Source organism: Chlamydomonas reinhardtii, chromosome 14 (assembly GCF_000002595.2).
Source record: "Chlamydomonas reinhardtii strain CC-503 cw92 mt+ chromosome 14, whole genome shotgun sequence".
Lineage (NCBI taxonomy): Eukaryota > Viridiplantae > Chlorophyta > Chlorophyceae > Chlamydomonadales > Chlamydomonadaceae > Chlamydomonas > Chlamydomonas reinhardtii.
In genome coordinates this window covers 694,213-707,076 of record NC_057017.1, presented here as the reverse complement: position 1 = coordinate 707,076, position 12,864 = coordinate 694,213, and the positions used below count along the sequence as shown (strand labels likewise).

General features: G+C 80.2%; 1 protein-coding gene across 1 annotated transcript in view; it reads left to right on the top strand.

The window, feature by feature from the left end:
- CHLRE_14g612633v5 (uncharacterized protein) overlaps positions 1-12,864 on the top strand; it is a 38,423-nt gene that overhangs the window by 21,819 nt on the left and 3,740 nt on the right. The window contains exons 16-18 of the mRNA XM_043070021.1: positions 13-2,505; positions 2,584-7,356; positions 7,472-12,853. Of these exons, the coding sequence (XP_042916694.1) occupies positions 13-2,505; positions 2,584-7,356; positions 7,472-12,853 (12,648 nt within the window). The remainder of the gene's footprint in view (positions 1-12; positions 2,506-2,583; positions 7,357-7,471; positions 12,854-12,864) is intronic.

Here is a 12,864-nt window from a genome sequence, read left to right as displayed (position 1 = left end):
TGTGCTGGAAAGGCCTGGCACGCCGCCGACTTCGCCGGAGCCGCCCAGCCCCGCGCCGGGTGTGCCCCCGCCGTCGCCTGCACCTCCCAGCCCTGCGCCTGGCACGCCGCCACCTTCGCCGGAGCCGCCCAGCCCCGCGCCGGGTGTGCCCCCGCCTTCGCCTTCGCCTCCCAGCCCTGCGCCTGGCACGCCGCCGCCTTCGCCGGAGCCGCCCAGCCCTGCGCCTCCCAGCCCTGCGCCGCCTTCGCCGGAGCCGCCCAGCCCCGCGCCGGGTGTGCCCCCGCCGTCGCCTGCGCCTCCCAGCCCCGCGCCTGGCACGCCGCCACCTTCGCCGGAGCCGCCCAGCCCCGGTCCGGGTGTGCCCCCGCCGTCGCCTGCGCCTCCCAGCCCTGCGCCTGGTACGCCGCCGCCTTCGCCAGAGCCGCCTAGCCCCGCGCCGGGTGTGCCCCCGCCGTCGCCTGCGCCTCCCAGCCCTGCGCCTGGCACGCCACCGCCTTCGCCGGAGCCGCCCAGCCCCGCGCCGGGTGTGCCCCCGCCGTCGCCTGCGCCTCCCAGCCCTGCGCCTGGCACGCCGCCGCCTTCGCCGGAGCCGCCCAGCCCCGCGCCGGGTGTGCCCCCGCCGTCGCCTGCGCCTCCCAGCCCTGCGCCTGGCACGCCGCCGCCTTCGCCGGAGCCGCCCAGCCCCGCGCCGGGTGTGCCCCCGCCGTCGCCTGCGCCTCCCAGCCCTGCGCCTGGCACGCCGCCGCCTTCGCCGGAGCCGCCCAGCCCCGGACCGGGTGTGCCCCCGCCGTCGCCTGCGCCTCCCAGCCCTGCGCCTGGCACGCCGCCTCCTTCGCCGGAGCCGCCCAGCCCCGCGCCGGGCGTGCCCCCGCCGTCGCCTGCGCCTCCCAGCCCCGCGCCTGGTACGCCGCCACCTTCGCCAGAGCCGCCTAGCCCCGGTCCGGGCGTGCCCCCGCCGTCGCCTGCGCCTCCCAGCCCTGCGCCTGGTACTCCGCCGCCTTCGCCGGAGCCGCCCAGCCCCGCACCGGGTGTGCCCCCGCCGTCGCCTGCGCCTCCCAGCCCTGCGCCTCCCAGCCCTGCGCCGCCTTCGCCAGAGCCGCCTAGCCCCGCGCCGGGTGTGCCCCCGCCGTCGCCTGCGCCTCCCAGCCCTGCGCCTGGCACGCCGCCACCTTCGCCGGAGCCGCCCAGCCCCGCGCCGGGTGTGCCCCCGCCGTCGCCTGCGCCTCCCAGCCCTGCGCCTGGCACGCCGCCGCCTTCGCCGGAGCCGCCCAGCCCCGCGGCGGGTGTGCCCCCGCCGTCGCCTGCGCCTCCCAGCCCTGCGCCTGGCACGCCGCCGCCTTCGCCGGAGCCGCCCAGCTCCGCGCCGGGCGTGCCCCCGCCGTCGCCTGCGCCTCCCAGCCCTGCACCTGGCACGCCGCCGCCTTCGCCGGAGCCGCCCAGCCCTGCGCCGGGTGTGCCCCCGCCGTCGCCTGCGCCTCCCAGCCCTGCGCCTGGCACGCCGCCACCTTCGCCGGAGCCGCCCAGCCCCGCGCCGGGTGTGCCCCCGCCGTCGCCTGCGCCTCCCAGCCCTGCGCCTGGCACGCCACCGCCTTCGCCGGAGCCGCCCAGCCCCGCGCCGGGTGTGCCCCCGCCGTCGCCTGCGCCTCCCAGCCCTGCGCCTGGCACGCCGCCACCTTCGCCGGAGCCGCCCAGCCCCGGACCGGGTGTGCCCCCGCCTTCGCCTTCGCCTCCCAGCCCTGCGCCTCCCAGCCCTGCGCCGCCTTCGCCGGAGCCGCCCAGCCCCGCACCGGGTGTGCCCCCGCCGTCGCCTGTGCCTCCCAGCCCTGCGCCTCCCAGCCCTGCGCCGCCTTCGCCAGAGCCGCCTAGCCCCGCGCCGGGTGTGCCCCCGCCGTCGCCTGCGCCTCCCAGCCCTGCGCCTGGCACGCCACCGCCTTCGCCGGAGCCGCCCAGCCCCGCGCCGGGTGTGCCCCCGCCGTCGCCTGCGCCTCCCAGCCCTGCGCCTCCCACCCCTGCGCCGCCTTCGCCGGAGCCGCCCAGCCCCGGTCCGGGTGTGCCCCCGCCTTCGCCTTCGCCTCCCAGCCCTGCGCCTGGCACGCCGCCGCCTTCGCCGGAGCCGCCCAGCCCCGCGCCGGGTGTGCCCCCTCCGTCGCCTGCGCCTCCCAGCCCTGCGCCTGGCACGCCGCCTCCTTCGCCGGAGCCGCCCAGCCCCGCGCCGGGTGTGCCCCCGCCGTCGCCTGCGCCTCCCAGCCCTGCGCCTGGTACGCCGCCACCTTCGCCGGAGCCGCCTAGCCCCGCGCCGGGTGTGCCCCCGCCGTCGCCTGCGCCTCCCAGCCCTGCGCCTGGTACGCCGCCGCCTTCGCCGGAGCCGCCTAGCCCCGCGCCGGGTGTGCCCCCGCCGTCGCCTGCGCCTCCCAGCCCTGCGCCTGGTACTCCGCCGCCTTCGCCGGAGCCGCCTAGCCCCGCGCCGGGTGTGCCCCCGCCGTCGCCTGCGCCTCCCAGCCCTGCGCCTGGTACTCCGCCGCCTTCGCCGGAGCCGCCCAGCCCCGCGCCGGGTGTGCCCCCGCCGTCGCCTGCGCCTCCCAGCCCTGCGCCTGGCACGCCGCCTCCTTCGCCGGAGCCGCCCAGCCCCGGACCTGGTGTGCCCCCGCCGTCGCCTGCGCCTCCCAGCCCTGCGCCTGGTACTCCGCCGCCTTCGCCGGAGCCGCCTAGCCCCGCGCCGGGTGTGCCCCCGCCGTCGCCTGCGCCTCCCAGCCCTGCGCCTGGCACGCCGCCGCCTTCGCCGGAGCCGCCCAGCCCCGCGCCGGGTGTGCCCCCGCCGTCGCCTGCGCCTCCCAGCCCTGCGCCTGGCACGCCGCCGCCTTCGCCGGAGCCGCCCAGCCCCGCGCCGGGTGTGCCCCCTCCGTCGCCTGCGCCTCCCAGCCCTGCGCCTGGCACGCCGCCGCCTTCGCCGGAGCCGCCCAGCCCCGCGCCGGGTGTGCCCCCTCCGTCGCCTGCGCCTCCCAGCCCTGCGCCTGGCACGCCGCCGCCTTCGCCAGAGCCGCCTAGCCCCGCGCCGGGTGTGCCCCCGCCGTCGCCTGCGCCTCCCAGCCCTGCGCCTGGCGCGCCGCCGCCTTCGCCGGAGCCGCCCAGCCCCGCGCCGGGTGTGCCCCCGCCGTCGCCTGCGCCTCCCAGCCCTGCGCCTGGCACGCCGCCTCCTTCTCCGCAGCCGCCCAGCCCCGCGCCGGGTGTGCCCCCGCCGTCGCCTGCGCCTCCCAGCCCTGCGCCTGGCACGCCGCCACCTTCGCCGGAGCCGCCCAGCCCCGGACCTGGTGTGCCCCCGCCGTCGCCTGCGCCTCCCAGCCCTGCGCCTGGTACTCCGCCACCTTCGCCGGAGCCGCCTAGCCCCGCGCCGGGTGTGCCCCCGCCGTCGCCTGCGCCTCCCAGCCCTGCGCCTGGTACTCCGCCGCCTTCGCCGGAGCCGCCTAGCCCCGCGCCGGGTGTGCCCCCGCCGTCGCCTGCGCCTCCCAGCCCTGCGCCTGGTACTCCGCCGCCTTCGCCGGAGCCGCCTAGCCCCGCGCCGGGTGTGCCCCCGCCGTCGCCTGCGCCTCCCAGCCCTGCGCCTGGTACGCCGCCACCTTCGCCGCAGCCGCCCAGCCCCGCGCCGGGTGTGCCCCCGCCGTCGCCTGCGCCTCCCAGCCCTGCGCCTGGTACGCCGCCACCTTCGCCGGAGCCGCCTAGCCCCGCGCCGGGTGTGCCCCCTCCGTCGCCTGCGCCTCCTAGCCCTGCGCCTGGCACGCCGCCGCCTTCGCCGGAGCCGCCCAGCCCTGCGCCGGGTGTGCCCCCGCCGTCGCCTGCGCCTCCCAGCCCTGCGCCTGGTACTCCGCCACCTTCGCCGGAGCCGCCCAGCCCCGCGCCGGGTGTGCCCCCGCCGTCGCCTGCGCCTCCCAGCCCTGCGCCTGGCACGCCGCCGCCTTCGCCGGAGCCGCCCAGCCCCGCGCCGGGTGTGCCCCCGCCGTCGCCTGCGCCTCCCAGCCCTGCGCCTGGCACGCCGCCGCCTTCGCCGGAGCCGCCTAGCCCCGCGCCGGGTGTGCCCCCTCCGTCGCCTGCGCCTCCCAGCCCTGCGCCTGGCACGCCGCCGCCTTCGCCGGAGCCGCCCAGCCCTGCGCCGGGTGTGCCCCCGCCGTCGCCTGCGCCTCCCAGCCCTGCGCCTGGCACGCCGCCGCCTTCGCCGGAGCCGCCCAGCCCCGCGCCGGGTGTGCCCCCGCCGTCGCCTGCGCCTCCCAGCCCTGCGCCTCCCAGCCCTGCGCCGCCTTCGCCAGAGCCGCCTAGCCCCGCGCCGGGTGTGCCCCCGCCGTCGCCTGCGCCTCCCAGCCCTGCGCCTGGCACGCCGCCTCCTTCGCCGGAGCCGCCCAGCCCTGCGCCGGGTGTGCCCCCGCCGTCGCCTGCGCCTCCTAGCCCTGCGCCTGGCGCGCCGCCGCCTTCGCCGGAGCCGCCCAGCCCCGCGCCGGGTGTGCCCCCTCCGTCGCCTGCGCCTCCCAGCCCTGCGCCTGGCACGCCGCCTCCTTCGCCGGAGCCGCCCAGCCCCGGACCTGGTGTGCCCCCGCCGTCGCCTGCGCCTCCCAGCCCTGCGCCTGGTACTCCGCCGCCTTCGCCGGAGCCGCCTAGCCCCGCGCCGGGTGTGCCCCCGCCGTCGCCTGCGCCTCCCAGCCCTGCGCCTGGCACGCCGCCGCCTTCGCCGGAGCCGCCCAGCCCCGCGCCGGGTGTGCCCCCGCCGTCGCCTGCGCCTCCCAGCCCTGCGCCTGGCACGCCGCCGCCTTCGCCGGAGCCGCCCAGCCCCGCGCCGGGTGTGCCCCCTCCGTCGCCTGCGCCTCCCAGCCCTGCGCCTGGCACGCCGCCGCCTTCGCCAGAGCCGCCTAGCCCCGGACCTGGTGTGCCCCCGCCGTCGCCTGCGCCTCCCAGCCCTGCGCCTGGCACGCCGCCGCCTTCGCCGGAGCCGCCCAGCCCCGCGCCGGGTGTGCCCCCGCCGTCGCCTGCGCCTCCTAGCCCTGCGCCTGGCGCGCCGCCGCCTTCGCCGGAGCCGCCCAGCCCCGCGCCGGGTGTGCCCCCTCCGTCGCCTGCGCCTCCCAGCCCTGCGCCTGGCACGCCGCCTCCTTCGCCAGAGCCGCCCAGCCCTGCGCCGGGTGTGCCCCCGCCGTCGCCTGCGCCTCCTAGCCCTGCGCCTGGCGCGCCGCCGCCTTCGCCGGAGCCGCCCAGCCCCGCGCCGGGTGTGCCCCCTCCGTCGCCTGCGCCTCCCAGCCCTGCGCCTGGCACGCCGCCTCCTTCGCCGGAGCCGCCCAGCCCCGCGCCGGGTGTGCCCCCGCCGTCGCCTGCGCCTCCCAGCCCTGCGCCTCCCAGCCCTGCGCCGCCTTCGCCAGAGCCGCCTAGCCCCGCGCCGGGTGTGCCCCCGCCGTCGCCTGCGCCTCCCAGCCCTGCGCCTGGCACGCCGCCGCCTTCGCCGGAGCCGCCCAGCCCCGGTCCGGGTGTGCCCCCGCCGTCGCCTGCGCCTCCCAGCCCTGCGCCTGGCACGCCGCCGCCTTCGCCGGAGCCGCCCAGCCCCGCGCCGGGTGTGCCCCCTCCGTCGCCTGCGCCTCCCAGCCCTGCGCCTGGCACGCCGCCGCCTTCGCCGGAGCCGCCCAGCCCCGCGCCGGGTGTGCCCCCTCCGTCGCCTGCGCCTCCCAGCCCTGCGCCTGGCACGCCGCCGCCTTCGCCGGAGCCGCCCAGCCCCGGACCTGGTGTGCCCCCGCCGTCGCCTGCGCCTCCCAGCCCTGCGCCTCCCAGCCCTGCGCCGCCTTCGCCAGAGCCGCCTAGCCCCGCGCCGGGTGTGCCCCCGCCGTCGCCTGCGCCTCCCAGCCCTGCGCCTGGCACGCCACCGCCTTCGCCGGAGCCGCCCAGCCCTGCGCCGGGTGTGCCCCCGCCGTCGCCTGCGCCTCCCAGCCCTGCGCCTCCCAGCCCTGCGCCGCCTTCGCCGGAGCCGCCCAGCCCCGCGCCGGGTGTGCCCCCGCCGTCGCCTGCGCCTCCCAGCCCCGCGCCTGGCACGCCGCCACCTTCGCCGGAGCCGCCCAGCCCCGGTCCGGGTGTGCCCCCGCCGTCGCCTGCGCCTCCCAGCCCTGCGCCTGGTACGCCGCCGCCTTCGCCAGAGCCGCCTAGCCCCGCGCCGGGTGTGCCCCCGCCGTCGCCTGCGCCTCCCAGCCCTGCGCCTGGCACGCCACCGCCTTCGCCGGAGCCGCCCAGCCCCGCGCCGGGTGTGCCCCCGCCGTCGCCTGCGCCTCCCAGCCCTGCGCCTGGCACGCCGCCGCCTTCGCCGGAGCCGCCCAGCCCCGCGCCGGGTGTGCCCCCGCCGTCGCCTGCGCCTCCCAGCCCTGCGCCTGGCACGCCGCCGCCTTCGCCGGAGCCGCCCAGCCCCGCGCCGGGTGTGCCCCCGCCGTCGCCTGCGCCTCCCAGCCCTGCGCCTGGCACGCCGCCGCCTTCGCCGGAGCCGCCCAGCCCCGGACCGGGTGTGCCCCCGCCGTCGCCTGCGCCTCCCAGCCCTGCGCCTGGCACGCCGCCTCCTTCGCCGGAGCCGCCCAGCCCCGCGCCGGGCGTGCCCCCGCCGTCGCCTGCGCCTCCCAGCCCCGCGCCTGGTGCGCCGCCACCTTCGCCGGAGCCGCCCAGCCCCGGTCCGGGCGTGCCCCCGCCGTCGCCTGCGCCTCCCAGCCCTGCGCCTGGTACTCCGCCGCCTTCGCCGGAGCCGCCCAGCCCCGCACCGGGTGTGCCCCCGCCGTCGCCTGCGCCTCCCAGCCCTGCGCCTCCCAGCCCTGCGCCGCCTTCGCCAGAGCCGCCTAGCCCCGCGCCGGGTGTGCCCCCGCCGTCGCCTGCGCCTCCCAGCCCTGCGCCTGGCACGCCACCGCCTTCGCCGGAGCCGCCCAGCCCCGCGCCGGGTGTGCCCCCGCCGTCGCCTGCACCTCCCAGCCCTGCGCCTGGCACGCCGCCGCCTTCGCCGGAGCCGCCCAGCCCCGCGCCGGGTGTGCCCCCGCCGTCGCCTGCGCCTCCCAGCCCTGCGCCTGGCACGCCGCCGCCTTCGCCGGAGCCGCCCAGCCCCGGTCCGGGTGTGCCCCCGCCGTCGCCTGCGCCTCCCAGCCCTGCGCCTGGCACGCCGCCACCTTCGCCGGAGCCGCCCAGCCCCGCGCCGGGTGTGCCCCCGCCGTCGCCTGCGCCTCCCAGCCCTGCGCCTGGCACGCCGCCGCCTTCGCCGGAGCCGCCCAGCCCCGCGCCGGGTGTGCCCCCGCCGTCGCCCTGCGCCTCCCAGCCCTGCGCCTGGCACGCCGCCGCCTTCGCCGGAGCCGCCCAGCCCCGCGCCGGGTGTGCCCCCGCCGTCGCCTGCCCCTCCCAGCCCTGCGCCTGGTACTCCGCCGCCTTCGCCGGAGCCGCCCAGCCCCGCGCCGGGTGTGCCCCCGCCGTCGCCTGCGCCTCCCAGCCCTGCGCCTGGCACGCCGCCGCCTTCGCCGGAGCCGCCCAGCCCCGGTCCGGGCGTGCCCCCGCCGTCGCCTGCGCCTCCCAGCCCTGCGCCTGGCACGCCGCCGCCTTCGCCGGAGCCGCCCAGCCCCGCGCCGGGCGTGCCCCCGCCGTCGCCTGCGCCTCCCAGCCCTGCGCCTGGCACGCCGCCGCCTTCGCCGGAGCCGCCCAGCCCCGCGCCGGGTGTGCCCCCGCCGTCGCCTGCGCCTCCCAGCCCTGCGCCTGGCACGCCGCCACCTTCGCCGGAGCCGCCCAGCCCCGCGCCGGGTGTGCCCCCGCCGTCGCCTGCGCCTCCCAGCCCTGCGCCTGGCACGCCGCCGCCTTCGCCGGAGCCGCCCAGCCCCGGTCCGGGTGTACCCCCGCCGTCGCCTGCGCCTCCCAGCCCTGCGCCTGGCACGCCGCCACCTTCGCCGGAGCCGCCCAGCCCCGCGCCGGGTGTGCCCCCGCCGTCGCCTGCGCCTCCCAGCCCTGCGCCTGGCACGCCGCCGCCTTCGCCGGAGCCGCCCAGCCCCGCGCCGGGTGTGCCCCCGCCTTCGCCTTCGCCTCCCAGCCCTGCGCCTGGCACGCCGCCGCCTTCGCCGGAGCCGCCCAGCCCTGCGCCTCCCAGCCCTGCGCCGCCTTCGCCGGAGCCGCCCAGCCCCGCGCCGGGTGTGCCCCCGCCGTCGCCTGCGCCTCCCAGCCCCGCGCCTGGCACGCCGCCACCTTCGCCGGAGCCGCCCAGCCCCGGTCCGGGTGTGCCCCCGCCGTCGCCTGCGCCTCCCAGCCCTGCGCCTGGTACGCCGCCGCCTTCGCCAGAGCCGCCTAGCCCCGCGCCGGGTGTGCCCCCGCCGTCGCCTGCGCCTCCCAGCCCTGCGCCTGGCACGCCACCGCCTTCGCCGGAGCCGCCCAGCCCCGCGCCGGGTGTGCCCCCGCCGTCGCCTGCGCCTCCCAGCCCTGCGCCTGGCACGCCGCCGCCTTCGCCGGAGCCGCCCAGCCCCGCGCCGGGTGTGCCCCCGCCGTCGCCTGCGCCTCCCAGCCCTGCGCCTGGCACGCCGCCGCCTTCGCCGGAGCCGCCCAGCCCCGCGCCGGGTGTGCCCCCGCCGTCGCCTGCGCCTCCCAGCCCTGCGCCTGGCACGCCGCCGCCTTCGCCGGAGCCGCCCAGCCCCGGACCGGGTGTGCCCCCGCCGTCGCCTGCGCCTCCCAGCCCTGCGCCTGGCACGCCGCCTCCTTCGCCGGAGCCGCCCAGCCCCGCGCCGGGCGTGCCCCCGCCGTCGCCTGCGCCTCCCAGCCCTGCGCCTGGCACGCCGCCGCCTTCGCCGGAGCCGCCCAGCCCCGGTCCGGGTGTACCCCCGCCGTCGCCTGCGCCTCCCAGCCCTGCGCCTGGTACTCCGCCGCCTTCGCCGGAGCCGCCCAGCCCCACGCCGGGTGTGCCCCCGCCGTCGCCTGCGCCTCCCAGCCCTGCGCCTGGCACGCCGCCTCCTTCGCCGGAGCCGCCTAGCCCCGGTCCGGGTGTGCCCCCGCCGTCGCCTGCGCCTCCCAGCCCTGCGCCTGGCACGCCGCCGCCTTCGCCGGAGCCGCCTAGCCCCGCGCCGGGTGTGCCCCCGCCGTCGCCTGCGCCTCCCAGCCCTGCGCCTGGCACGCCGCCGCCTTCGCCGGAGCCGCCCAGCCCAGCGCCGGGTGTGCCCCCGCCGTCGCCTGCGCCTCCCAGCCCTGCGCCTGACACGCCGCCGCCTTCGCCGGAGCCGCCCAGCCCCGCGCCGGGTGTGCCCCCGCCGTCGCCTGCGCCTCCCAGCCCTGCGCCTGGCACGCCGCCGCCTTCGCCGGAGCCGCCCAGCCCCGCGCCGGGCGTGCCCCCGCCGTCGCCTGCGCCTCCCAGCCCTGCGCCTGGCACGCCGCCGCCTTCGCCGGAGCCGCCCAGCCCCGCGCCGGGTGTGCCCCCGCCGTCGCCTGCGCCTCCCAGCCCTGCGCCTGGCACGCCGCCTCCTTCGCCGGAGCCGCCCAGCCCACCAACTCCACCGCCACCAGTACCGCTTTGCAGAGGATGTATCACCTACCAACTAATTCCTCCAATATTCCCTGTTGGCCCGGTCATTTCCATCAACTCCTCTACCTGTCTGGACCTCGTTGACATCGTTAATATGGATGTGGAGCAACTGGCCCTAGATGGTGGTGCAACGGTTTTCATACCGTTTTCCACGACTTCATGCGATGACGACAAGGTCACTGTATGTGGCGCGTTCGGACCTGGCGTAGATCTTGACCTCAGCGTTCAACTGGAATTCTGGTTGCAAGATGTCATCCTGGCTGGGCGTGCATGCGATGGATACAGTGTTCAGGGAAGCACAGACACACTTGCAACGTCAGACCGTTTATCGTGCCTGTCTGGGCAGGCACAGAAGTCATGTGCTATCTCTGACCCTCCATCACCTGAACCTCCAAGCCCCGAGCCGCCATCGCCCCCTCCGCCTCCACCCGACGCGCCTCCGCCAAGCCCCGAGCCGCCGTCGCCTCCTCCTCCGCCTCCACCTGACGCGCCTCCGCCGAGCCCTGTGCCGCCATCGCCTCCTCCTCCGCCTCCGCCGGACGCACCTCCGCCAAGCCCCGAGCCGCCTTCGCCTCCCCCTCCACCTCCGCCGGACGCGCCTCCGCCAAGCCCTGTGCCGCCGTCGCCTCCTCCTCCACCTCCACCCGACGCGCCTCCGCCGAGCCCCGAGCCGCCATCGCCTCCTCCTCCGCCTCCGCCGGACGCACCTCCGCCAAGCCCCGAGCCGCCTTCGCCTCCTCCTCCACCTCCGCCGGACGCGCCTCCGCCGAGCCCCGAGCCGCCTTCACCTCCTCCTCCGCCTCCGCCCGACGCACCTCCGCCAAGCCCCGAGCCGCCTTCGCCTCCTCCCCCGCCTCCACCCGACGCGCCTCCGCCGAGCCCCGAGCCGCCTTCGCCTCCTCCTCCACCTCCACCCGACGCGCCTCCGCCGAGCCCTGTGCCGCCGTCGCCTCCTCCTCCGCCTCCTCCGGACGCACCTCCGCCGAGCCCTGAGCCGCCATCGCCTCCTCCTCCGCCTCCGCCCGACGCACCTCCGCCAAGCCCTGAGCCGCCTTCGCCTCCTCCCCCGCCTCCGCCCGACGCGCCTCCGCCGAGCCCCGAGCCGCCGTCGCCTCCTCCTCCACCTCCACCCGACGCGCCTCCACCGAGCCCTATGCCGCCGTCGCCTCCTCCTCCGCCTCCTCCGGACGCGCCTCCGCCGAGCCCTGTGCCGCCGTCGCCTCCTCCTCCGCCTCCGCCCGACGCGCCTCCACCAAGCCCCGAGCCGCCGTCGCCTCCTCCTCCGCCTCCGCCGGACGCACCTCCGCCAAGCCCCGAGCCGCCATCGCCTCCTCCGCCTCCACCAGACGCGTCTCCGCCGAGCCCCGTGCCGCCGTCGCCTCCTCCTCCGCCTCCACCCGACGCGCCTCCGCCGAGCCCCGTGCCGCCTTCGCCTCCTCCTCCACCTCCACCCGACGCGCCTCCGCCAAGCCCCGAGCCGCCGTCGCCTCCTCCTCCACCTCCACCCGGCGCGCCTCCACCGAGCCCTATGCCGCCTTCACCGCCTCCTCCGCCTCCGCCGGACGCGCCTCCGCCGAGCCCTGTGCCGCCGTCGCCTCCTCCTCCACCTCCACCCGACGCGCCTCCGCCGAGCCCTGTGCCGCCGTCGCCGCCTCCTCCACCTCCACCCGACGCGCCTCCGCCGAGCCCTGAGCCGCCGTCGCCTCCTCCTCCGCCTCCACCGGACGCGCTTCCGCCGAGCCCTGTGCCGCCGTCGCCTCCTCCTCCACCTCCACCCGACGCGCCTCCGCCGAGCCCTGTGCCGCCGTCGCCGCCTCCTCCACCTCCACCCGACGCGCCTCCGCCGAGCCCTGAGCCGCCGTCGCCTCCTCCTCCGCCTCCACCGGACGCGCTTCCGCCGAGCCCTGTGCCGCCATCGCCTCCTCCTCCGCCTCCTCCGGACGCGCCTCCGCCGAGCCCTGTGCCGCCGTCGCCTCCTCCTCCGCCTCCGCCGGACGCGCCTCCGCCGAGCCCTGAGCCGCCGTCGCCTCCTCCTCCACCTCCTCCGGACGCGCCTCCGCCGAGCCCTGTGCCGCCGTCGCCTCCTCCTCCACCTCCACCCGACGCGCCTCCGCCGAGCCCTGTGCCGCCGTCGCCGCCTCCTCCACCTCCACCCGACGCGCCTCCGCCGAGCCCTGAGCCGCCGTCGCCTCCTCCTCCGCCTCCACCGGACGCGCTTCCGCCGAGCCCTGTGCCGCCATCGCCTCCTCCTCCGCCTCCTCCGGACGCGCCTCCGCCGAGCCCTGTGCCGCCGTCGCCTCCTCCTCCACCTCCACCCGACGCGCCTCCGCCGAGCCCCGTGCCGCCGTCCCCCCCTCCTCCCTCGCCTCCTCCTCCACCGCCCCCGCCGCCGGATGGCCCCATACCACCTCCTCCTTCACCTCCGCCTCCGCCTCCGCCGCCTGGAATGCCGCCGCCGAGTCCGGAACCACCTTCGCCTTCTCCTCCCTCGCGTCCTCCGCCTTCACCTTCTCCCCCATTGCCGCCTCCGCCTTCACCTCCTCCTCCGCCTCCTCCCGATGGCCCCTCATTCCCTCCACCGTCACCGCCTCCACCCGACACGCCTCCCCCCTTTCCTCCTCCGCCGTCCCCGCCTCCGCCGCCACCTCCCAACCTTCCGCCTCCGAGTCCGCCCCCACCTTCACCGCCCCCGCCTCCGCCTCCGGACGGACCGATCCCTCCACCGCCATCTCCTCCACCTCCACCTCCACCCGGCGCGCCCCCTCCCCCTCCTCCTGGATTGCCTTCTCCACCACCTCCAGGCACCCCGCTTCCTCCTTCGCCCGACCCTCCTCCACCCCCTCCACCAGCAGTTTTCTTCGGCAGCCCTCCGCCTCCGCCCCCTCCTCCGCCACCTGACAGCTCCCCACCACCGCCGCCGCCCCCACCGCCCGACCTACCACCTCCACCACCACCGGATGCTCCTTCTCCTCCACCTTCGCCACCGCCCAGCCCGCCACCACCCAGCCCGCCGCCCCCGGATGCGCCCTTGCCGCCCCCTCCACCGTCACCCCGCCCTCCAGCCCAGGCAGGAGAGCGTGCGCCTCCCCTCCCGCCACTCCCAGCCATCCCGGCTGTCCCCGCTGCGCCTCCGCCGCCGCCCTCTGAGTGCTACAACCAGGGCGACACCACGCGCCTTGACACGCCGCCACCGCGAGCATGTGGAGACCAGGCCACGTGTGTGGACGCAACTTTGGATGCCAAGAAGTGTGTGTACCGTGTTGCGGGCGGGCGGCGCTACCTATACTGCCAGTCCTGCTTGGAGTGGCCACGCGAGGGCAGGTGCGTGAGCA